The following is a 26,890-nucleotide window of genomic DNA, read 5'->3' as shown; positions in this document are numbered from 1 at the left end:
ACTTTCTTCTTTGGAACACAAAAGAAGAAATTTTCAAGAATGTTGTTAAAAATACAGTGTTTGGGTGACAATTGACTTCTATTGTATAGACAAAAAAACACATTTCTCAAAATCTATTTTTTTCAGATGAAATAAACCAAAGTCTTAAAGGTTTAAAATGACACGAAGTTGAACTATCCCTTTAATACATCTAATGGTGGTGAGCTTCAGTTTTGTAGTGTGTGTGTGTTGTTGGTTCAAGTAAACTAAAACCCTCAAATTATTCATCATTTGGCAGGTTATTTGACTTATTCTATGGCTTGCCTCGGAGTGATATTGGTGGGCCTGTCTGCTAAAATAGACCCTTGTATTATAGCCTTTTTTGGCTGAAAATTATCTCAATGTGATTGAGCTCTGCTTTGAGAGTCTCCGAGTCAACTGGGTACGTTTTGTACTTAAAAGGCCAAATTTACTTCTCTACTTGGTTCTACCTTTTTTTCCATTCTTTCCTGGTGTGGTATTTTGCTGGTGTTGCTAGGCGATTCATGAGTGTTTGTAAATAGTACAGGCTGGATTTCACCATGTGTTACTTGGCAGTACTTTGCTCTACTTTGACAACAGCAAGACTCTGCCTTCAGACAGCCAACCGCAGTTCGACTACATGAACCTGCTGATTCAAATCTACGCAAAGTGCAACGCCCCTCTCTCTTTTTCCCTCACGCTACTACTCGTTTTTTCTCTTGCTCCACCTGGCTTGCAGCATGACTGCCAAGAGAGCCACAGTTGTGACCCCATGCTAACCTCTCACACAGCAGATGCAAATGTGAGGCGGAGTATCTGTGTATTGCATTCACGGAAGAGTTGTCTTGTGACATTCCGTTGTGCCAGTGTGTTGTAGAGACTAAACACCAGCTACAGGATATTGGTGAGCAGATTGAGCACAAGGTCAGTGCGTTTCATCTGGATTCACGGCCACATGCCACGTTGGGTCTTCAGAGCGGTGCAGATGTCAAATCAAGTGCAGCTCTGCTAATTTATGGAGCAAATTCTGTCTCCACATGTGCATGTGAGAACTACCAAAGTGCAAGACAGACAAAAAGAGGAGGAGGAATCATTCCACTTGAAAACTTTGAAAAGTCAGCCACGGTTCATTTATTCCATTACTGAAATGGTCCTATAATTATGGGGTTACTGCGATTTAGTGAATGGTGTTTGGCTAATCACGTGATCTCAATGTGGTAACTTGCTTTGTGTAAAATAAATAAACTTTTATTAATAATTATTCATTAGTCTATTGATATGAGAGCCATTGGATATGACTCTTATGTGATTGATGTTAAAGGGTTAGTCCACCCAAAAATAAAAAAATGACTCATCAATTACTCGCAATCATGCCATTCCCAACCTGTATGTCTTTTGTTCATCTTTGAAACAAAAATTACAGTATTTTTAATGAAATCTGAGAGATTTCTGTTCCTCCATTGACAGTCCATGCAACCACCACTTTGTTGCTTAAAGTTCATAAAGAGATCGTAAAACTAATCCACATGAATCAAGCGGTTTAGTCCAAACTTTCTTAAGAAACTCAATCATTTTTATTGACACATAAACATTGATCAGAACCTAAACAGAAGCCCTTACTTGCCTCTTGACGTGCAAGAACAAACCTCACTGGTTCTTGAGGAAGCTCAAACGTGCTGCATAACACGAGAATGAACCTCATTGGTTCTCGCAGGTCAAGCAAACATGCTTGAGCTTCCGTTTACCATATCTGATGTGTGCATTGGTGAATGTTTAATTTAATTTCAAATTAAACATTCAAAATAACAATCGGCTTGTATCGACCAGAATTTTAATATCAGTTCATCCCTATCTTTAACTGTTTCTGGATTTACCCTATTGTATTACATACTGTTTGTTTGCATAAGCAAGTACATTACCAAATGAATCGGTTAAAGGTGGCATTGAGCCAGGCTACATTGTCCGATTAGATTGGATTTAATGGTTGAACACCTTGCTGTTCTAACTGAGAGAATCTCATCTCATTACCCATTGAGTTAGCAGTGTTGAACATGATCGGTTTGGGTCACTGTAAAAAGCCCATGGGTCTTTAGAATTTGAATGCACTTTACAAAGGTTCACTTTAAGTTCACTCCAGTCTTTACTGCGTTTTAATTGTTTGAGAACACCATTATAGACAAGATCTTTTCCGGAGCTGTTTGTGCGAGGTTGTCCTTCTGGCACGGTAAGACCATCTGATTATCATTTTATGGGGCCGAGTATATGACTTTGAATATACTACAAGCACTTCTCTCCTCACACACGATCTACACTGCAAGCATAGCAATGTTGGATGCTTGAAATGATTTATAATGGCAGCGATTGTAGTTTTTGCCACTTGCTTCTGGTATAGATTGAGTGTAAAACTGTGATTCACGTTTGTGTAGCCTAAGCTTTGATTTTATCTGGATTTTAAGGTGTGGCGATTTATGAATTTCACAATGGTGAGGTATTGCATTACATATGCTCTGAATTATACCTTTCTGTTTGGATTGTATATTGGGATTGTTTTATATCCGATGTAGTGATTGATTAAAACAGACAAGAGAATGCAAGCAGTGCCTCTGAATGCTCAAGAAAGCCTAATGTTTGACTGAACCTTTGCAGAGGCTTGAAAATGAAAAGTGTACTGAGCCAGATGAGGCATGCATGATTACCCCCCCCCCCCCCCCCCTTCTTTAAAGGGATAGTTCAGCCAAAAATGAAAATTCTATCAGTAATTACTCACCCTCATGTTGTTCCAACCCCGTAAGACTTTCGTTCATCTTTGGAACACAAATTAAGATATTTTTGATGATGAAATCTCAGATTTCATCAAAAATATCTCAATTTGTGTTCCGAAGATGAACGAAAGCCTTACAGGGTTGGAACAACATGGAACAGTATTTGATCTATTGAGATTTGATCATTACTTATTTACTTGTTTATTTACTCATTTATTTAATTATTTACTTACTTGGTTTTATCACGGGAAATTAGAATCTTTTTCTATTTTTTTGCGAGCATGATGGAGCAAAGATGGAGTTGGTGACAGAGTTTGATTTCACCCTAGAGGCGATCCCGTGGATATCATGCAATTTGCAAACTTTTAGGTAAAGGAGTCTCAGACCACAGTCAATTATTCCCTGAAGGTGAAAACAAAAACTGACCGAGCTTTTGGCATCTGACGCTACACAGCACGTCTCTCACAACGAGAGCGGAATCTACCTCAGTGCTGATAACGGTATCTAATTTATTGGCTTAATATTTTTAAATAATATTTATATAACAAGTACTCTTGACAATTTGTGAATAGATCACCTTGCAATTCAGTTTTGATGTGGGATGTAGTTTTGTATTATGTTTTATAATAATAATAATAATAATAATAATAATTTAATACATTAATGGGAAAACTGGCCAATTATAATCTCTATTGTCAAAGGCATCAGCCATCGATACTATCATCTATCGGCACAACCCGACTATACAAGTTACAAGATAAAGCTTGTTCTTGGTGATTTGTGGTTTGTTTTCTTGTAGCTCTCTGATGATTCATTTCATTAGCTGCTTTAATCAAGCAGTAACCAAGAAGAGAAGCGATCTAACCGTGACCTTCTGTTTCTCAGACTGTTTCTGTACATCCTTATTTGCACAAAAGACAGTTTGTTGAACCTAAAGCTGCTTTTAGAGAAGTTTGATGTGAAGAGCCATCTCTCCTGTCCAAACAAACCTTTTCAGTTCCACTTTTGCTCCTTGAGACATTGCAGACAACTTCTGTCTGGCGGACGGGCGACCTTGGCAGCTTATGGGAAATGAGGCAATGAAAGGGGTGGGAATGAGGAAACGGCAGCAGTTGAGTTTGTTTGGTGTAAGTGTGGTATTTCGAGTCCTCCAGCCGAATGAACCTGCTGCAGTGCCCTGTGTGAGTCCTTCTGTGGTGTGAGATGTAGCATCATGATTACTGATATAAGGTAGTCACAGAGTCTCTGACGAATGTGTTTGTTCTTCTTCTAAAGCGGTTTAGGAAACATTTTCTGGTATTGCAAGCATGCCCGCATACATACGGGTCACCCGAGTTCGAGCTTGGCTCGTGTCATTTCCTGATCCCAACCCCCTTGTCTTATTATTTCCTGTCTCATCTCTCACTGTCCCAGTGTATAAAAAAATTGCACAAAGTTAAAAAATAAAGAATGTAGAAACGGGGTGTATATTTTTCTTCTTTTTTTATATTAATATGTTCAAGCATTAAGAATGGTTGGTTACAGGTGGAGTTGACAAAATAAAAAATTAACCCGATCTATTTTTGAAATGCATGTTATTTATCTTATTGCGAACGATTTATCCATCCACGTGTATTTTTTTTTTTTTTATCCAATAATAAATGCTGGACTCTAATCATTTAGTCTGCTTAAACCCCTCAAGCTCATGTTCGTCCCCGCCTTACATTTTTTTCTTTTTCCATAATCCATTGCACTCGGATGTACATCACAAAAAAGATCTCTCGATACTTCCATTTCATGACTTTGAAACGGCATCTTCGGTGTCCTTTTACATTGGATTCATTCTTACTGGTCTATGTGGTTATAACAGGAAAGTCATGATGCGCCTTTTTTCCTCTAGTGATTGATAGCATGTTTTTAGGAAGTTGTGGTAAAGTTTTGACATGCAGTGCAGCAGATTAATGTCAGTTATTCGAACAGTGGACCTATCAGATAAGGAATAAGAATATTTATATATTAACATATATTAGAAATGCTGTAAGGAAGTTAAAGTTGGCTTGAAATGGAAGTCGTGATTAGTCTTTTGTTCCTTATCCTGACGCATGAGTGAAACCGCTTCTCGAATAAGAAAAAATATAAGGCGAGACTTGATTTAGGTTGTCCCGCCCTTGTGCTGGTAAACACATTAGCTGCAGGGAAAAGATGTCCTTAAAATCAGATTTGATCTTTTGACGTGCACACTGCACGAATATACTAGCCATCATCCTGCCATCGTTTCTCTTCTTGGTTTTAAAAAGCAGACTTAAAGGGGTAATTCACCCAAAAATTCAAATTGTCATCATTTACTCGCCCTAAGGTTGTTCCAAACCCGTATAAATGTCTCTGTTCTGTTGAACACAAAGGAAGATATTTTAAAGAATATGGGTAACCAAACAGTTGATGGGGCCCCATTGATTTCCATAGTATGGAAAGAAAATTGTATGGAAGTCAATGGGGCCCCATCAACTGTTTGGTTACCTATATTCTACAAAATCTCTTCCTTTGTGTTCAGCAGAACAAAGAAATTTATATGGATTTGGAACAACTTGTAAATGATGGATTGAATGAATGAATTTTCATTTTTGGGTAAACTATCCCTTTAATATTTATCTATTTCAGGCCCTGATTAGGACACAACGCGCACATGAAAATTTGTTATATTTATCAAGCAGTAACCCCCCCCCCCCCCCCCCCCCCTTCCGCACCCAAAACAAGGCATCTGTGGATGAGAGTCCGAAGCAAGGACTGCTGGGATGACACTGTCCTGCAGCACTTTACAGGCGATAAGTGGAACGAGAATTTTAGAATGACACGACAGTCATTTATGACACTTCAACAACAACAGCTTGTTCTGTGCGTCATCCGGCACATGTGCAGAAATTTCCTGTTTCGGTTTGCAATCCGATCAAGTGTTTACATGTCCTTTCGAATGGATTAGAAAAGGTTTAAACCACCCCTTGCAATCCGAATGAAATTTCAATCGGGTTTGGCCATTTGTGTCTTAAGATACTGGTGTTAGGTGAGGGGTGTTGAGAGAGAGAGAATTTGTAGCACGTGATTAGTGTAAAACCTTTTATGCTTTATGCTCTATTATCATGCAAGTTCAGTTCAAATTTCTTCCTTAGTCAAACAGCCACACCCACCAACATGAACTGCTTCCTGACCTCATTCCCCACTGCTGTTACACCAGCCTCAGGGCACCTCGTCCTCCACACTTCACGATTGACTGCTACTGGAACTACACTTATGCTTCTATACATAAGGATTCGGATTTTGAGATGTGACCGTTGAACTCAAGTCCAGAGAGAAGTGCTGTTTTTAGATGAAAGTTTGGATCTAAAAATTGATTAAACATTACAAGGTCAAAACATATTTTTAAAAGTGAAATGTATGCCTGGATGAACTGTTCATAATCTATCAAAGATCTATAACATGATTTTAGAAGTCTACCATGTAAGATGCTACTAGAATCAAGCATAGTCTTAACTCCTGCCAAAACCTTTTGCACCGAGATTATGAAGCTATTTATTTAAAGTTATTTAACTACTTATTTGGGTGTGAACTACATTACAGACTTAATCACATTGTTATTGATCCCCTGAGCAATGAGGTTTGTATTTAGCTTTTTTCCTTATCTTTTTCATTGACAGTTTGTCTCAATCCAGCCCTAGTGTTTCTCCTGTTTTAGTTGGGCCTCAATTGTTTTTGTTGGGAAATGGCATGAAGACAGAATGTTCTTGTTATTCAGGTTTGTTTGAGAATTAAAGCAAGACAAGCCGAAACATAGTATAGAAACCAACGTGATGTGTTGACGCTTATGTGGAGTTTCCGTTTGAAATAGGGTGAGTAATGTTCTCTGAGTGGGGATTTATCCTAGCTTTTTCCACATTCGGGATAGTGAACCCATCTGGCATGTGTGATGTCAAATCGAGCTTGTCCCACTTTAAACTCGCTTTGATTTTTCAGCAACACGTTTTGAGATGGATTTCATCATTATTCTTTATGCCAAACACTTTTAAATCATTTTAATATGGCAGTTACTATGTCATTTTGGAGTGTCACTGTTCTGCTCAGGTAATTATTAACTTTTAGTGCAAACACTGCAGCGCTTGTCATGTTTTAGGATTATATTTAAACTAGCCAGTGGATTTAAGACACTCTTTAAACCGTGTAAGACTGACATTTACACTGACATCTACTTGTCATTAGTTTGAATGGCATCTTAACCAGTTCAGATGGTGTTTCCTGTACATGGTACCTGTTCAGTGAAAGCACTGAAGCGTTCAGGTCATGTGATTTGCTTTATTCATCATTCTTGTCATGTTCTTCTCTGCAGATATGTTCAGACGGGTTGTACGACAGAGTAAGTTCCGGCATGTGTTCGGCCAGGCGGTGAAGAATGACCAGTGCTACGATGACATCAGGGTGTCCCGGGTCACGTGGGACAGCGCCTTCTGCGCGGTTAACCCCAAATTTGTTGCCATAATCGTGGAAGCCAGCGGAGGTGGTGCATTTATGGTCTTGCCTCTTCATAAGGTGAGAGATCTGTAAAACTACACTGTGCTTAAATGGAATTCTTTATTCTATATCCATTGCGTTTTATATTCATTTGTTTTAGATGGCTAGTCAAAATCTAGTTTGTTGACCAAACTATAAGGTGAGAGAAACAGGTGATGGGATGTTTTTTTTTGGTCATAATACTATGTTCTTGCTTGACTTTTAGTCCTGTCAAGATGTGTTGATGTACACAACCGTTCAAATGTGTGGGGTCTAAGTTTTTTTTGTTTTTGTTTTTTTACCCAAGTGTTCAATGCTCACCAAGTTTATTTGATTAAAAAAAACAGTAAAGACCATAATATTGTGAGTATTATTACAATTTCAAATAACTGTTTTCTATCTAAAAAATATGTATTCCAGTAATGGCAAATCTGAATTTTCAGCAGCCATTACTCATGTCTTCAGTGTCACATGATCCATAAGAAATCATTTTATTATGCTGATTTAGTGCTCCAGAAAATTTTTTTTTTTAACAATTCAAAACATTTACTTAAAGTAAATCAAAGTAATGATTTCTTTAAAAAATCTTACTGACCCATAACATTTGAACTGTAGTGTACATTTTCAATTTCCACACAACTGCTGTGATACCTCACTCCACATAGCTGTATTTTAATCATCAAATATTTTCTGTTTGGCTGTGATGTTTTAATTTGCATTTTGTGAGGACACAAAATGTATGTGACATATTTTGTGTAAGCCTTGAATGGTTTATAGGAAAAGTTGCTTATTGGAAGTATACAAGGAAGGATGTTTAGTTTAGTTTAAATATTTAATGACCAAATCTGTACATTTGAATGTGTTGCTTTGATCTGTATGGAGTTCAGATTCTGTATGGAGATATTAGATTTTGACTTCTACATCTGAAGCTTTTCAAAGGGATAGTTCAACTTGTATTCAAAAATGATATTTATTATTTACTCATGCCATTCCAAACCTGAATGCTGTTATGTTTTGTCACTGTGCTTCATAAGTTTTAAAGGAACTTTACACTTCTCTCTTCCATATAATGATAGTTCATAATGATCAAGAAGCTTGTCAAGCTCCAAAAAGGACACAACAAAGGCAAATACTCGGATTGTGAACACAATCTTATGAATCTGTAATTTTCAGTGAACAATTTGATTGTCTAAAATTCATACTGATTTGTTCACAAGTCTGACTGATTTGGTTTTCACTTGAAAGAGGTTACCAGCGAATAATAAAAACTAAAATTTTAGTCTGTTTCTCACAGAACGATTCCCTTTTATGGTTCTTTTATACTCTCTTTTGAGGCTTGACGAGACTTGGTCACTTTGAATTGTTGTTTTATGGAAAAAATTTGTGAGAAGAAGATTCATCAATTTCTTCTTTATTTGTATTAAGGGATTAAAAGCAGCATCCAGATTTGAAACTACATGAAGACAAGTAAATATTTCAGGTGAACCATTTCTTTAAAGTTTGAGAAGAACATTGAATCAGCAGAGAAGTCTTAGACCTAAAAGAAGTTGAGGAGATTATGTCATAACTATGGAGAAAGAGCCAAGTGACAAAATGGTTTTGCGGTCTGAAAATTTGATCTAAGGTGAGAGTGTGGAGTTGCTCCCTCCACTTAAGCCTGCTTGAACTCCAGCTGTGTCACGCTTATGGTCTTTGTCCATGTTTGAATGTACACACACTTAATTACAACCTTGTGAAATGTATGATTCATTAGATTTGTTATGGAGTGAGAGGAACTAAAATAGCCTATAGCTATGTTTATAATGTTTGTTAACATTTTGCTTTAGTTACTGGTTTTTTACTAACTTGTACTTTTTTTTTAACTAAATTTTATATGTATAGTGTATGTGTTTTTTTTTGTGTTTTTTTTTAATCATGTAGAAAGCATTTAAAAAAAAAAAAAAAAGATTTTTTTTTTTTTACTTTTTAAACTGTTTAACCAATTATTCTGTAAAAATTCTTACTGTCGGTTAATGGTTTAACCAGTTAGTTATGAGATTCCATACTTTGAGCTGTTGGTGAGCATGTTCTGCCCATGTTATTCTGAAACGTACTTGTTTTACATACTTGCAACAACACTTTAGATGTTTAAAATCACAAATTATCTAGACCAGATAAATCTGTTCCCCCACTTTACTGTGCTAATGATAAAAAACATAAATGGCACACTTTTATCGTTTCTTTTGTTGCCATTTTCATCAAAAACACAAAAAGTGTCAACATTTCTGCAACAGTATTGATAATTGCAACTAAGACTTTACCGTTGCCCTCAAAGGTATTTGCTACCCAATGATGGTAAGATATCTTCTTTTCTAATGGCTTTCTGAGTTCAAATGTGATGACAAAAGTCGAATTTGTGAGCTGAATCTGCAGCGGTCTGTCATTTGATATGTGTGATGAAAATCTTGGGCCTGTAGGGATTTTGTTACCTCTGAACTTAATGCACTATCCTCTCTAACCTTCTGTCACTGACTACCACCGTCTGCTTGAGTTACAAAGCCAGAGATTTTGCTTCATCGGGATGAAGCTTGTCTCCTAGTCTGTTATGTTCTTGGTTTAGTGGTTGAGCATTCGTGTGTTTAGTAGTGCGTCTGCATGTTTGTGCATGTTGAAGTGTGTGGTTGACTCAGATTTTTCCAGATAGTTTGAAGGAGTGGCCTTCATTTCCCCATTTCTTTCTTTTTGTACTGGTTTTCAGTTCTATGTAGAGAAAGACAATTTTGTTTGACTGAAATACTTATATTTAAAAGTGATATTTATACTTTTCAACCTTTTTATCGGGTCTACTGATAATGGCACCAGGTGGTGGGTCTCCAAAGAATGATACCCAACAATAGTACAGTTAATGTAACTTATTTTATATATTGTTTTGATTTTTACTCAACATAGCCATTCATTTTCAAGTGAGAAATGTAAAGCTGCATTTAGACAGACCAAAACATTTGATGGCCATTTAGATTGTGAAAACAATTAGCAAAAATATAATGACATGAATAATAATATTAACAATAATGATTATTATTGTTATTGTGATATAATAAGTTGTTTTCTCTACAATCATTTAGTTAATTTTTCTGTACACAAAGAAAATCTTGTTTCTATAATGGAATCTAGGCATTATCTTAACATGCAAGTACTGCCTTCCTGTGAGCATAATATTTTGTAAGAATGAGCTGTAAACCCTACTTTGGTTTTGAAGGGATAGTTCACCCCAAAATAAACAATTTACTATTTTTTTTTACTATTGACTGCCATTTTATTGACAAAAAAATCCAGACATTTCTCAAAATATTTTTATGTTCCACATAAGGCAGATGAGTAAATTAGTATTATTATTTATTATTTTTTTCAGACTTCATTATTAGTTATGTATTTTGTAGATAGCCATCTGTGAAATTGTTTGATTTGTATATCTGATGGTGTCATTTGCCACATCTCAGATTACTGTGGTAATACTGGCAAGATTAACACGACAACCCAGAGCAGTGGTGTTGACAAGCGGAACAGCGTTCTGTAATTAGAGAGCGCTCAGACACGACTGTGACATCCAAACCTCTTCGGGCTCTCGTCTGTCATCAGCGTCACACACGAACACTCGCGCCCGCTCGTAAATGATGTCACACTCAAGCGCTCGGCTGCCTGGCCAGACGAGCTCAGTTACAACCAACTCTTATAATTATCTTGTGTTATTTACATGATTAGTTTCACTGTCGGTTCCTGCAGGCTGCTTTCCTGGAGCCTTTATAAAGAGCCTTATCATCTTAAAAAGTGATGGATTACACCAGTATAAATCCTTTGTCATTCCGAGCATAATGTTCAGAATCAGACTCACAATGCAAGTGTGTGGGAAATGTATTAATCTGTGGAAAAATATATATATTCTCACTGTTGTGTGTTTTCTCTGAGCAGATTGCTTGATCCATCTGTCTGTTTCTTTGACATAGGACTCAGATGAGCTGGGATTAAACATTTTTCCTGAAACTTTAAAGTTTTTTGTGAAGGAATCTGAACGTCAGTGCTTTCATAGTCTAAATGTTTACACAGTTTTGCTTAGATATTGTCAGCAAAGTATTTTTAGACAAGTTCAGACTGCCAAACTTGTATGTGGCATCAGAGGATTTTGTGAGTGAGTGCGGCTTGTCATAGCATGCTTTTTTCAAGTTTTTTTTAAATATACATTCAGCCTCCAAAAAAATGTCTCACTTCAGTTTGTTTGCATTTTTTGTGTGTGTCTGTGTTGTGTTGTGCCTTCTGTCCTTCTGCTTTGCACCCCTCCCTAAGTATCCACTCGGATTCACTGCATCTGTCTATGGTCCGGGACACCCCTTTCCCAGCAGCCCCCTGCAATCAGACAGCTGGCTCTGGGGGAGCTATTGTTCTTGTGTGTATGCCAGGTCTTTGTTTCCCAAAAAATCTGTATGGGAACTCTTCATCCTCACTTGATTCCCTAAAATCCTCAGAACTATTCTTCTGTTTCCCAGTAAGGAGCAATGGTAGCCGTTTGGTTGAGTGTTCGAAGCTCTTGATGTGTAAGTGGCAAGGCTGATGGAGTTTCAGTATGCTTATCTAAATTGATCATTTACTCCGCCTCATGTCTTTGCAAACCTGAATGATGTTCTTCCTCCTCCTGAGGAACATAAAAGAAGATATTTTGAGAAATGTCTCAGTGTTTTCAAGTAATACAGGTTTGGGCGAGTGACGATAGACTTGTATATCAGCAGGTCCCGTGACAAAATGAGGGTGGGTTGACTTATTGAGTTGGCCTGCTTTCATCAGGGAACATTAAACCGTATTCCTGTCATCCTCCTTATATTCGTACTTATATTGGTAACGCTCAATATTGGTCATGTTCATGCCTCTCCTTTTAACATTTAGATTATCTTTGCCGAGATCTGACACTCATTTAAATGTAACCTTTAAACCACTAATAATTTCATAACCTTTAGCAAATTAAATTTTCATACATTATGATGGTGTGATACCTAAATTCACTTAAAGTAATAAAAATGATTCATTTTAATACTGGCCTTTTGTTATTTTCTAACCAACAAGTATTTGGTATTTGTTTACGAATACTTTGTTAATTTTAGTAAGTACATTTTTAAGTGTTCGTTTAATCTTAGACATTGCTTGCCTGCTCTGTGCTCAGATACTCCTTTTTGATTTGCTGCCTTCTATATTTACCTGAACGTGGCATGTCATGACTAGATGCCCTGCTCCTAAGTGAAGGCATTTGTGTGTATTCGAGTTCGTTTTGCCGTAAGGAGAAGTGATGTTCTGTAGTAATGTCTTTTGAGTCTAGGGGAGTTTCAGCTGGGTTGTGGCTAGATTCTTTGTGTGGGAGGCAGAGCAGCATGACTCAGACTCTTATTGTCTTCCCCTTCAAGAGACCATCAGGTGTCTAACTACTCACATGCTGTCTGTCTCTCTCTCAACACCCTCCCCCTTCACTCAGCTGTATACTCTCATTAACATACGAAGGAAGTGCTAGGAAACGGATGGCTGTAGCCTTCTGCAGGCCTTGCATTCCTACTTTCCATTCATCCCTTCTCTCTGACCACCTCTAATAGTTTATAGCACGAAATATGAACCATCCTGCAGGAAACTGCCGTTTACCCTTATGCCGCCAGCCTTTATGATATTAGCAACAATTTCCCTTTACAGCTCAAATCCTGAAGTGACAAGGAAGCAGACTTTTATAGGGTGTATTTAGTGACTAGTTTTCACTTTGAAACTTAATACCTGGTCATTTGATTCTTCATGTCTTCTGTCATTTCTGCTTGTAGAAATGTTTCGAGTTCAGCGTTTGTGGAGTTTTTTAATTTAATAAAATGACCAATGGCCCTCTATGGACACTGAAGCTTGAGTTGCCATTGGCCAGTAAGTTTTTATTTTATTTTACTCGCCAGAATTTTACATGGAATGCAAGAACATTGCAAATATAAAAAAACTACATAAATATAAAATATACATTTCAAGCACTATTAAAATCAATTAAACAGTCTGTAATAAAATGAGAACAAATGATCAAACTAGAAGCAATAGCACAAATAAACAACAGAACACAGATGCATTTCAGGGTTTTCAGGTAGATCTAACAGTATTTAATTTCTGTACATAATCTATCTAATCTGTATCTAACTAAAGTAATCAAATGTGAAATAACACTGCATAGTATTCACTGCACAAGTATAGATGAATCCTTATTAAAGTTACAAAAGTTATTCAGTCAAGACATTTGAGTTATTTTTATTTTTTATTTTTGCAGTAAGTCTGTTGTTTGATTAACATTAAAAACAGCAGCAGGAATATTAGGCTGCTGTCACTTTAAGATATAATTCACGGGTCCAATACACTGATTCTGTATTTCTCAACTGTTTGTGTTCACTTAACGACTATGTTTACTAGGATACTCACCAAGACGGTGATTTTGAATCTATACTGTATTAGTTTTATATCATCAGTCACCCAAGGCTGTTTATTTGTTACTTAAGGTGTTGATTTTGTATCATGTTGAAGCCAAAATGTTTCGTATTGATCCAGCCATATGTTGGACACATTTGTTGGGATTCCTGCTTTTGAACTGGGCCCGTGCACATGCGCCACTTCCCAGAAAAGAGGAAAAGCAGGAGAATGAGAGCACCAAAGATGAGGAAAGAGAGAAACAGGAAAAAGGGGGCACACACAAAGGAAGTGAGAGTTCAGTGGCTTTACTTCAAAGTCCACCTCCATATATTCTGTGCAGCCACATGGACAGATGTAACTTAAATTGTGTGTGTAGCCATTGATGTGTCATTCTGATTCCCAGTCTGTATTTCAGGAGCCCCCTACTGTTCCTGCTGCACTGACTGAGCTCTGGCAGCTACTGACTGCAGATTTTACCTTATATGGTCATCCTCAGCTCCCCGCCTGTCAACCTTCCAGACCCATTTCCTCTTTCCTCTCCATTGGCTGAAGCACAGTGCTTGCGCCCAATAGAGTCTTTGATAGACGCATAGAAGAAAAGCGGGCAGTGTGAAGGGAATTTTTTGGTTAATTTGTAAAGTCCGTTGTGGCCATTTATTATGTTTTTTTTAATTGTTGTTATTTATAATAATTTATAATATTTATATACTATTATTATTATAAATATATAACATTTCATTTTACTTTATCATTTTTTTAAGTTATTCATCCAGAAGTTGTTTTAAAGGGTTTACAGAATTTGACTATTTTTTTTCACCGTCATTTCTTGCATGAATTTAATAATCAGAATAATTTTTGATAATATAATAAATGCAATATCATAACTATAATAATTATAAATATATAATTTTATTTAATTCAATTTTTGTATTTAGAATAATAAATGTGTTTGTGTTTTTTTAAAATATTTGAGTGTCAAACCTCAGGATCTCTCTTATCTCGTGATCTTTCTTCCTCATTTCTTTACCCTCTTCTTCCCCCCTCCTCCTCTTTCAGGTCATATGCATTAGCCAACTGCGTAGTATACACCTGCTCTCATTCTGACACACACTTGGCACCGCCCCCTCTGCCCTGATTGGCTGTTTACGTGGCTCATGAATTGTGGTTGGACAGCAGCTGAGGTGCTTCAGTCAGGTCGGCTGTAGTCTGCTGCCTCTGGGTCCTCGTGTACTCGCAGAGGAAATGGAAATTTCCATGCTGACTAGATAAGACAGACATGCTTCAGCTACTGCAGGAAGCATCTGTGGCTCTGTAATACTTTCTGCTGGCCTCTTCCACAGTGTGTCCAGTCTTCCTGTCGCTCTCATTTCCTTTTTTCCATGGTTTTCATGTCTCTCTTCACTGGCATCTCTCTCTTGCTCTCTGGCATGGTTTTGTTGAGGCGAGGAATCCTTATTTAAATATGGTTTATTGATTGAATGGGTTGAAACCCGTGTTAGTTGAGGTGAGGGATCTGCAGTAGTGCTGTTGCTATGCAACAGGTTAGACTCGCTGCACTGCAATGATGGTTTTGGACAGCTCCGGTTTTAGTAAGCTATAATTAAGTTACATAAATATTCATGATGTAAGTTTAGCAGAGCCTTCCTGTAAGTTTTATTTACAACATTGCATGCTTGATTTAATGATAATTCACAGTAATATTGTGAAATAATATTTATTACAATTTAAAGTAACTATTCTATTTTTTTTTTTTTTTTTTTAATGTGGTGACAGCTGATTTTTCAACAGGCATTACAGGTGTCACATGATCCTTCAGAAGTCATTCTAACATGCAAAAATTTGGTGCTGAAGTAATATTTTTTTGTGGAAACCATGTTTCCCTTTTTTGTCAACATTCTTTTATGAACATTTCATATAAGGATGTTTGAAATGGAAACCTTTTTTACGGTTTTATATATTATAATTACCATTATTTTTTCATTATTAAATTGACCATTCAGAGACATTGCAAAAAAAACATCTGTGTGTTGTCATTGTAACTGTACCTTTTTTCGTTTCTGATGAGCAGACATTCTAAAAATGTCATGGGGAAAATGCACACATATAATATAGACATCTCGGCGACATTTTTGTGCTGTCAGTGATCATGACATGATGGATCATTTGAAATCCTGGTAATCAGTTGATATCTGCATTTTTGGTTCTTTAAGCTTCTTTCTTTGACTTTTGCTTTCATAATTTGCTCATCCCCTAAAAAATGTCTTGTGATCACAAGCTTGCATAAGCACATATAGGCAAGCTTATGAGTGAGTGTGTTAATAACTGATAAAGCAAACCAATCCATAGGCAGATGATTGCTGCTAACCTTCTTCTCCAATGTCAGTGATCCATAAAATCCAACTGGCAATAATGTCAGTAAATAAATATAGCGGCTAATGCTAGTGCATCATCCTGGTCCTCATCGGTTAGAGGCTTTGAGTTACGGGTTTTCACTGGAAGGTTCTCTTGAGAGAACTTTTATCACCTTCCCCCTTTTTTCCGCCATCGCCTCCTTCCTCATGTCTATGACTAAACAAGTGCAAATGATCATAGGATAACCAATAGTGTTGGTGTTGTGCATTACAGGTAAAGTGCATTATGTAATCGGATTACTTTTTTGATGTAACGAGTAAAGTAACCTTACTTTATTGGTTCCACTTTATTTTGATAGTCCACTTTAGAAATTCTACAAAAAGTAACTTTTCAACTACATGTCAACTAACTCTCATTAGAGTATTAGTAGGCTGTAGTAGACTGTCAGTAGACTGGTTAGGTGTTAGGGTTCGGGTTAGTAGAATAAGTTGACTTGTAGTTGCCAAGTTACTTATTGTCAGTAGAATATCTGTTAGGGGACCAACAAAATAAAGAGTAAGCAGACAGTCTACTAATCCTCTAATGACCGTTAGTTGACATGTAGCAGCAAAGTTACTTATAGTTAGTTGAATGTCTGTTGGGGGACCAACAAAATAAAGAGTTAGCAGATATTAAGCAGACAGTCTACTAATCCTCTAATGACCGTTAGTTGACATGTAGCTGCAAAGTTACTTATAGTTAGTAGAATGTCTAAAGTGGACTATCGAAATAAAGCGTTACTGATTTATTCATTAATATTTGAAAAAGCTCTCGGATTTGTGTTCCGAAGATGAACGAAGGTCTTACAGGTTTGGAACGACATGAGGGTGAGTTATTAATGACAGAATTTTTTTTTTTGGGGGGGGGGTGAACTAACCCTTTAAGTAATGTTCTGGGTTCAATACAAGTTAAACCGTATCGGAGCTGTAATTTTTTTTTTTAAATGTATTAATAGTTTCCTAGGTGTATTATCTTCTGGTTAGATGATGTTTGTTTTCTTTAGGTAAAGTTTCTTGTCAACAGAGCTACGGGTAGTTGCGTCACATCGCTTTTTGCATGTATTGTCTTTACCAGCTTTACAGATTCGTCATAACTTTACACAGACAATATCAGTAAGTGATTCTGAGCTTGTTATCTTATGGTGCATGTGATGGTTGACAGACCACTGCCCACAGCTGGACTTTGAATTAGGAATTTAGTTTTTATTGGCAAGCAGCCGTATCAGTGTGTAAGTGTGTATCATTGTTCATGGACTGATTGGTAATCCGTATTTCTGATAATAGGGTGGCATTTCTTAGTGTTCTGTGAGTCTTGGATTTTTTTTCTCAGTTTCGAGAACGTCTTATGTATTCTTCTATCTCCTTTTCTTTCCAGTTACCTTTGAACATTTCTTGTGAACTGGTTTTGTCGTCTTGACATTTTTCTCCACTGCTCTCATTTGAAACCATCCACACGCACTTTAAAAGAAACACGAGGGGCGGTTAGCTCACAAATAGCTACGAAAAGGTATGGTTTCTCTTTCTCTTACGTAAGGCCGTGTTCTAACCATGCCCAGACTTGAGAAGGAATGTGTACACCGAGTGGTTTTCTGCACAGGTGGGTAGTGTCTTTTTTTGTTTTTGTACAGGCTGGGCTTGAGAATAGCCCAAGCTGTTGTGCTCTATCGGGCTGGGCTTTCTGCTGTGATGTCATCGCACCATAGGCAAAGCACTAGCATGAACAAAAGAGCGGGTGTGGACATCTCTCTACACTGAACAATGTGATCAGATGACACCTGATCACACTGCCCTGTGCAGAGATTGTGCTCTCGCGAGAGATCAAAGGTCATGACCTTTGAGCAGAGGGCACTGATGACATCAGGAAGTCAGCTGACTGGGCATGGGACCGCAGCCGTGCCTTTATTTGGCTTCTTTGTTTGCTGTGTACAAGGGAGAGGAGGGAAATCTTCTGTTGAATTTTCTCTCTAGTCTTCAGGCCTGTGCATTGTATAATGATATTACATAAGGTGCTTAGAATGAAGAATAATACTGTTTTTCACATACAAACAATCGCATTGGACTTTTGCAGACCTGTACATATCTTTTAAATATAACATTTTAATATGTATTGAAAAATTAAAAGTACAAAACAAAAAGTAAGGCTTGTTTTTATTTAAATGCACTAATAGATAGTAATAAGCAGCATTATTTACCCACAATTTTAAAAAATATGTAAATTATTTTGACTTACAAACAAATCTCTGAACTGATTCATTTAAAGACCATTTGAAATGACTGATTCAAATAATTAATTAGGCCAATTATTTACCCAAAAAATGTGCAATAGTAATTTTTTTTTTTATTCCCAGTATTGTTTAAATGTATATTTTCAGTAAAATATAATCAATATTTAACTGTTGTGGTTTAAAATTTTCACTATCATAGATGTTTTTTTTTGACTGGGTAAAATCATCTTATTTTAGCTTTCTCACACTACCCAAACCTCCGTGTGACCTTTCACTCCAAGGGTCAATGGCCTGTTGCACACGTATTTCTATCTGCATTTTGAAACAGAGCTGCAAGAACAAAAGCCTCGCAATCTGTTTTATTACATATCAGCTGTCGTGTGTAAATGTTTCTGCTGTTCGCTTGAATGACCGGATAAGCTATTGTTTGACAATTTGGAGAAGAATGGCTTTCTCCAACCCCCCCCCCCCCCCCCCCCCCCCATTTCATGAATGCAGACCAGGCCTCAAGTGTTTGTTTTGGTGTTACGTAGAGCTTGGCTGTCAGAGCTCATTTCATTTACCCAATGGGCCAAATGCTTTCATAATCAAATTTTTGTCTTTGTGTCTGTTTTCTCTCTGCAGTCGGGCCGTATAGATAAGGCCTACCCTACAGTATGTGGCCACACTGGCCCTGTTCTGGACATTGATTGGTGCCCTCACAATGACCAGGTCATCGCTAGTGGATCTGAAGACTGCACCGTGATGGTATGTCACCCTTTCTCTCTTCACTTCCACACATCCACTGTCATCATTTAAACGGCCTTAGAAAACTGATGGCATTTTAACATTGTGTCAGACTTGATGCTAACTAACAGACACTAGGTATACTGTGAGAAATGTGTAATAAATTTGCATATGTAATGAGAGGGTGTGTGTGTATATTAAAAAAATATTAAATTAAAGCATGTGGAAAATTATTGCGCAAACAGTAGCTCAAGCTCAGGTAGGTCAAAAAACACATGATGTGAAGCGTTTGTATAATAAAATATAGACAATCACAGACATTCGCATTTTGCCGCTGAGTTTGCCGAAAACCACTAGGAAATTTGCCCTGGAATTTTTACTGAGGTCGAATGAGAGAAAAAAACAGACATGGAAGATTTGTATGGGATTGAAATCGTAAAGTACGTAGATGAAACACGAATTTCTCTAACGTCCCCCTGGAAAACTAGTACCGTCCGAATAGGGCTTTACTAAAAAAAAAAAATAATTAACTTTTAATTTCTGAAAAATAAAAAAAACTGATCACAAGCTTTTGAATGGTGTTGTATGGATAAATCTAAATTTAATTCTGTAATCAATGCATTGATATGTATCATTCTGACAATTAACAAATCACATTGCATTGATTACAGAATTCAAATCTTGGTAAACCGCTGCAGTCATTTTAAATCTTGTTTATTGATGGGTGGATTTGACCATTTCTAGATAAATTTCCTTAAATAGCCAGCATCACATCTCACCCCACCCATTGAGTCCATGTGTGGCTGGCAAAGTTTGCCCCATGACTCATGCGAACTGCAGTAGATCGGATCATAGCATAACTGAAGGCTTGCTTCTCTGGACTGTTTTAGATTAGTTTAAGCCCAGCCTGAAGTCATTGAATCAGCAGCTACCATTTTATAGTTCTGAGGTCAGTCTGGCTGGCTCTGGGTCTATTTATCACTCTGCTAGCCCTTATTTGGCCAGTGTGAAGAAAAAAAAACGCAACTCCAGTGCTTGTGTACGTGTAATGAGTGTGGAAGTATTGAGTTTATTAGGACACTGTCTCTCGTCCGCTCTCTTGGGGAATACTGAGGCCGGGAAGTTGATGATTCCTGCTGTTTTGCTCTGTCCTATCTTCCTAGATCCATAACATCGTAAATATATTGATTAGGGCTGGGCACTGACACAAATTTCACAATTCGATTCACAAGCTTTCGATTCGATATCGATTGATTGTGGCCTATCAGTACATGGCAAATTTCCTTAAGGAAAAAATCTCTCTCTATGTTGTAAATTCATAATATCATAATATTAAAGGTTTGCAGGCTACTTGCATTTAAATTACACATTAAGTTTTTATAATATTATAATACATTTTCAATGACATGATTAGTTTTAACAAAATATATATAAACATTTAAATGGTGGCTGCCATAAAAAACATGAAGGATTTATTCAAACAAAATAAGTTAAGTAAAAATACAACGAATATGCAATATAGTTTATTTATCTAGCTGACTAATGAGTTTTTGGACATTGAATGGCTTTTTCTGAGGTAAATGTGACAGTTTACAAGCTTTTTATTGACGTTGTTCAGCGGTTGAAACACTGATTGAGCCATTACATGAGACATGATATGGATTTCTGTTAATAGTAATGTATCTTTTAACATACCATTTGATGTTCATTCATGTTTATTCCATGCTGAAACTAGTATCAACTGAGATTGGTTCACGTGCGCTTCGCGCTGCTGCTTCTATTGAACGGCAACAGCAATCTGTCACCCCACATTTAAAGAGCGCAAAAACAGCATTTATTGTTTGTATTTCGTACTAAAACTGACAGAATTTGAAAGGTGAGACTTTTTCATATCAGAAGTAACGAGGCACAAAACTTATTGAGATTTGTTGGATTGGTAGGCGTGTATTGAGAACAGCGTAAACTGATAGATCAATTCTTGTGATTCTAAGAAGTTATTTCGGTTCTTCAAAATGAGAATCGATTAAAATCGAGAAATCAATATGTATATATTTTTTTTTACCCAGCCCTATTATTTAGGTATTGACATGCTGGATGGGTATTTTATTAGTGACAATGTTTTTAGGGGACGACAATTTTTATGATAATGACGTTGACCTGTTTCCTTAGCAGTGTCTCATGTCTATGTAAAGGAATAATGTATACTGGATCCAGTGTAATAATACATCCAGTCTATTATTACACAATTAAGAGGTCGATATACAGAAATATTTAAATGTAAAATGTTGCAGTTTTTTTTCTAATCATCAAAAAATGTTTAAGATAGCGGTTTAATAAATGCTGAGAATAAGCAATATGTAGAGGGAGATAAAAAGGACGTTAAAGAGAGCGGCTTCATCGATTGCATATTACTATTTCTGTCATAATAAAGTTAAAAGGTCATTATACTTTTAATCCTTGTTTAAATTGATAAAACTCTGCTGGACTCCTTTATTTGCCCTCTGCTGCCATCTTCAGACAAATGAATGTAATTGTAGAAGTTATACAAAATGGCTTAATCAAATTTTGGATCATAATGGATTTCATTTTAACAGCTATGTTTGATTTGGTGTTATTTTAGTGTTATTTTTATACTATTTGGTATTAATGAATATTTTTGAATTGGCATTTATTTTTTAATAAATTATTTATTAAATTATTTTTTTTATATATATTTCTGTTCAGCTATTTTTGTTTTAGAAATTTAGTACTTCAACTTAAACCTTTTTTATTTCAGTTAGTTGCCAAGGCAGTATTTCTAATTTTCATTTCAATTTATCATCTACTATTTATGGATATATGTTTTTAATTTCAGCTTCATTTTAATAACCAAAAGCGATTTTTGTAATAGTTTTAGTTAACGATAACTGGTTAGATTTACTTCACTGTCAAGTATCTTTGCATTTGTGAGATGTTAGATAAAAATGTGAATATTTTTCTCTCTTTCTTTGTTCTCAGGTGTGGCAGATCCCAGAGAATGGTTTGGTGACCTCCATGTCCGAGCCAGTGGTGGTGCTGGAGGGTCATTCTAAAAGAGTGGGAATCATTACCTGGCATCCAACCGCTCGCAACATCCTCCTCAGCGCAGGTGAGAAGCGTCACCTGATCCAGCAAGGAAAAGCAAACTCTTATCGATAAAAACTGTAACAGAGGAGACAGGGAATAATGGGGAAAAAGAGAGAAGAGTGGTTTAGGAAGTTATGCCCCTCATGTTTATCTTTTTAATGTACTGTATACAGTTCAGTATCAAAACACTTAAAGGTTGGGTAGGCAATTTTAGGAGAGGCTAGCAAAAGCGAGCTAACTTTGAAAGCATAAGATCCCACCCTCCCTTCAAAGCGTATTCAAAGCCACGCCTCCTTCAAAACACATGAACGCGCACAGCAGGGAGCAAACAAAAGCGTCATAAGAGATGGCGTTAACCTCATGTCTCAAAGCACATAACATTACAGTAATAATGAACATGAACAACTTAAAGAGCACTGACCTGTATCACTTGACTGCTGCAGATTCATTTTGGCGTTGATAGTGTTGTTATTGAAACGCATACATTTGAGTCACAAACTGTTCCGAGTATAATGTCACGGGTTTCCATCTCTTTCAAATTTCAGTAGTTATGTTACGCATTATAAGCTCGGACCGAATGCAGTGATTGGACAAACATTTGATGGTTCTACACCTTCCACAGATGATATACATGCATATAAATACGGGTGTCAATTGTCACTGGTCTCACGATTTAATTCGATTACGATTATCATTTCAACGATTTGATATCAAGATGCATTGCAATTTTACTGCACATGGCTACATTTTCGTCAGTGAATACAAGCAGTCAGATAAATGAACTCCCTTTTTATTTTATCTGTGCCAAGAAAGTACACTTCCTGAATGTAGTCAAACAAAATTCAAGTCTGAACGTCTATGGTCTGAATACAGCAGACGGCAGGAGCACTAATAAACACTAGTAAATACTAAAACCGCATGAAACTGTCAAGTATTGTAGGTTACTTAAGTTACAATAATGCTCACAGTCTGCACATGCTCACGCACTGTAAATAAAAAAATAGTGGGTGCAAATAGCCCCCGTCATTTTACGCTAGCGAGACAAGCGAATATGCGACGAATGACATCAGAGAAACGTCTGTAGGCTATAACGGCTATAATCGATTATGGTCTACTACTGCATCGATGCAGAATCGTCAACGTCCGGCGTCCACATCGCGATGCATTGTAGAAACCATTCATTTCAACACCCCTAACATTTAGATCACTCAACTTAGTGATTTGCTATCAGGATGTGAAGATAGGGTTGTTATTTCAACCAGCATAACAAAAAATGTTTCTGGAACAAATCACCTACCCTGCCTTTAAATGGGAAAAAACAATCCAGCTGCTTTCTAATGAATAGATTCTTCAGCATTCAAACACGGTTATTTCCCCCATCGCATGATTTTTCTCCCGTGTTTGTCTGCAGGCTGTGATAATGTGATTTTCATCTGGAATGTGGGCACGGGAGAGTCCATGATCACCCTGGAGGATATGCACCCTGACATCATCTTCAGCGCCTGCTGGAACCGCAATGGCAGTCTCATCTGCACTGCCTGCAAGGACAAGAAAATCCGTGTCATCGACCCGCGCAAGGAGGAGATCATTGCGGTAAGTGGCTATTTACTTTTCTGAAGTGAATAGGCAGATAAAAGTTTGTGAGCATAAAAGTTTTTGAATTACTGGACTGAAAGGTTTCTCTGGCGGCAGTTTTTCTCAGTTGAAGCGCTGTATATTCATGCGTTTACTTGATCCAAAAAGTATTTGGCTGCTCAGGTTTGAAAGAATGTGAGCAGTGTTGTAATGTATTATGGTGTGTCTCGCTGACAGGAGAAGGACAAGGCCCATGAGGGCGCCAGGCCCATGAGAGCTATTTTCCTATCTGACGGAAAAGTGTTCACCACTGGTTTTAGCCGCATGAGCGAGAGACAGCTCGCCCTCTGGGATCCGGTAAGTTGCCATGGAAACCGCAGACAAATTTCAATCTAACACCTGCTCATAAATAAACACAAACTAATGCACTTCAGACTGGCTGGAATACACTACACAACTTTTACCATCTAAACAGGCATCATACGCTTGCCGACTTTGTAAATGTTTACTGATAAAAAACTGGGCATCGTACACTAAGCGACTGAGGATCACACACCACCAGACTTTCAAGTCATCACAAACTAAACAAACTCACACAGAAACACGTGCCTTTTGCTAGGAGACGCATGACCGATTAAAACAATGTGTTCAAAATATCAAACATGTTTGATATCCTCCGACTGGATGGATCAGAGAAAAATCAGAGTCTGTGATCATCATACACTACAGGATTTTCTGTGACATCTGTCAACTCAAATCTGCAGACTGGCTCTGACTTTCGGCTACAACTTGTCCAGACTGTAAATCGGGGCAGCAATCTGTGCAAAAGTCTATTCCAGTGTATTCCAGCCTTAACTTATTCCGATTATGCTTTCCGAACAAAAAGTTAATTTTAGTTGCAGTTCCTGACACAAGTGACATATAATGTTCCTTTTTAATGTAATTATAGACTATAAATTGTCTCTGTTTCTCTTTCAGGACAATATTGAGGAGCCGATCTCTGTCCATGAGATGGACACCAGTAACGGAGTCCTCCTGCCCTTCTATGATCCCGATACTAATGTGGTCTACCTGTGTGGAAAGGTAAACACAGCACATACAGTACCGTTTAAAAGTTCGGGGAATGTACGATTTTTATTTTTCAAAAGAAATACTTTTGTTCAGCAAGGATGCGTTAAATTGATCAAAAGTGACAACATAGACATTTATAATTTTACAAGTTAATGTAATGTTATTTTAATATATTTTCTGTCCAATTTTGGTGTTAATTTCAATAAAAGTGTGGTTATTTTATTTTATTTTTTAAATTCAGATTCAATACAATTATTGAAATTATTCAAAAAAGCCTAATATTAATACAATTATCCCCCCAAAAAAACCTAATTTAAAATAAGTAATTAATAAATATATTTTTTTTTAAAGTCAGTTTTGTTTTTCAGCCAAGTGCATCAAGAATTTTTGGTTTCGGCCCAGAATTTTGATTTCGGTGCATTCCTAGTTTTTAGTGTCTGACTGAGGATTTGTTTCTAATAGGGTGACAGCAGTATCCGTTACTTTGAGATCACGGATGAAGCTCCCTTTGTCCATTACCTCAGCACCTTTACCACTAAGGAGCCTCAGAGGGGCATGGGATACATGCCCAAGAGAGGGCTGGACGTCAACAAGTGTGAGATCGCAAGGTATAGCAACAACAATTATCACACAAGCTAATGGAAGTATGTGGGAAATCACATGAAACACGTCAGGAATATGACCATGTCATATTTCACCCCAAAATCAAAACTTAAAGGAATAAAATATATTTGTATTTTATCCTAATTTTATAACCATATAAGATTTTCACATTGCATTTGTTTTACTGATATATTGCTGTAAATAAAAAAATAAATAAAGTGCCCCATTATACTTTTCATGCCGTCTGTATTATACCTTTTTGTAAAAGTAAAAGTTTTGCAAAGTTTTGAAGATCAAACTGCACAACAAAAAAGGTTGTTGTGTCCTAAGAGAAAGAATCGATTCTGAACTGCTGAAACGAGTCATCGGTAATTCCAGTCTCACTTCCTGTTACAAACTTGCGTAACAATGTAACAAATGTGCATAATGCCTGACTGAAATTCAGATGGTAATAGGTGTTTCGTTTCAGACATGCGCTATTAGCGGTAGACCAATCACAACAGACTGGGACATCTGACCAATCAGATTGAATCTTTGAACAAACTGTTTTCAGACTCTTTGAGAAATGAGGTGGTGTGCAGTGTGTGTTATGAGAAAATTAAAGTGTTTATTGACCTTGGGTGCATGTAAACCTGTTGTAGGAGACCTCCAAAACAAAATTATGAACAATAATTATTAAAATAGCACAATAGGGGCACTTTGATTATTAATAATAATAATGACAAATTGAGAGAAAAATCGTCTTGATGTGATGCAAAATGGACAAAGAAAACTGGTGTATATATTTATTTATATTCATATATATCGTGAATTCCTTTTTGTTTTAGGGTGAAATAGGACCTGAATGTTTCTTTATTAGATCCTTATTAGATTTTTATTTATTACATCTTTTTGGATTTATGTTGTTTAGTCTAGGACTAGGTTTTTACTAGTTTTTCATAAACTGCTGACCCAATCCACCCAAAAGAGGGCAGCACTAGGCCTGGTTAACAAAGGCCTGCTGGACCCTTCAGATTAAGATTTATAAGATTTAGGGGGAGTGATTAATGAATAGAGGTTCAGGTTTGGTGGTATCCTATGCTCTTAATTGAATGGTGTGTTATTTTTGTTTGACTTGCCAAACGAGTCATGCACTAACATCTGCTACCCTTCTGAACATGTTATAACAGACTTGTGTGCTTGTGTGTTCTCAGGTTTTACAAACTGCATGAGAGAAAGTGTGAGCCTATCATCATGACCGTGCCAAGAAAAGTGAGCCTTTTGATTTTGTTTTACTATTTTGTTTTAAGAGTACAGCAACACTGCTAGTGCTAAACTACAACTTCCTCCTGTTTCGACACCCGTTTTCACACTGGGTTTGATTTATTTAGTACCACTCCACCACTGCAAGTCTTCCTTCGCATGTTGTTATTTTGCTTTAAACGCAGTATGTTTGCACCATCTACATGTACTACCTTGGCTGTGTCCGAAATCG

The 26,890-nt window shown here is 37.0% G+C and overlaps 1 protein-coding gene across 5 annotated transcripts in view; it reads left to right on the top strand.

Annotated features, from left to right (window-relative positions):
- Nucleotides 1-26,890, top strand: part of coro1ca (coronin, actin binding protein, 1Ca) — a gene marked incomplete at its 5' end in the record, with an annotated part of 55,067 nt that overhangs the window by 18,228 nt on the left and 9,949 nt on the right. For 4 of the 5 annotated variants that reach the window (XM_079873096.1, XM_079873097.1, XM_079873099.1 and 1 more), the window contains 8 exons: nt 7,117-7,316; nt 18,961-19,083; nt 22,060-22,189; nt 23,579-23,760; nt 23,980-24,099; nt 24,721-24,825; nt 25,276-25,421; nt 26,610-26,667. In XM_079873096.1, coding sequence (XP_079729222.1) covers nt 7,117-7,316; nt 18,961-19,083; nt 22,060-22,189; nt 23,579-23,760; nt 23,980-24,099; nt 24,721-24,825; nt 25,276-25,421; nt 26,610-26,667 — 1,064 coding nt within the window. Of the gene's footprint in view, nt 1-6,653; nt 6,855-7,116; nt 7,317-18,960; nt 19,084-22,059; nt 22,190-23,578; nt 23,761-23,979; nt 24,100-24,720; nt 24,826-25,275; nt 25,422-26,609; nt 26,668-26,890 lie in introns of those variants that run through there. The other variant, XM_079873100.1, reaches the window with a different exon arrangement.

This window comes from Squalius cephalus, assembly GCF_949319135.1.
Source record: "Squalius cephalus genome assembly, chromosome: 5".
NCBI lineage: Eukaryota > Metazoa > Chordata > Actinopteri > Cypriniformes > Leuciscidae > Squalius > Squalius cephalus.
This window is presented reverse-complemented; position numbering and strand designations above follow the sequence as displayed.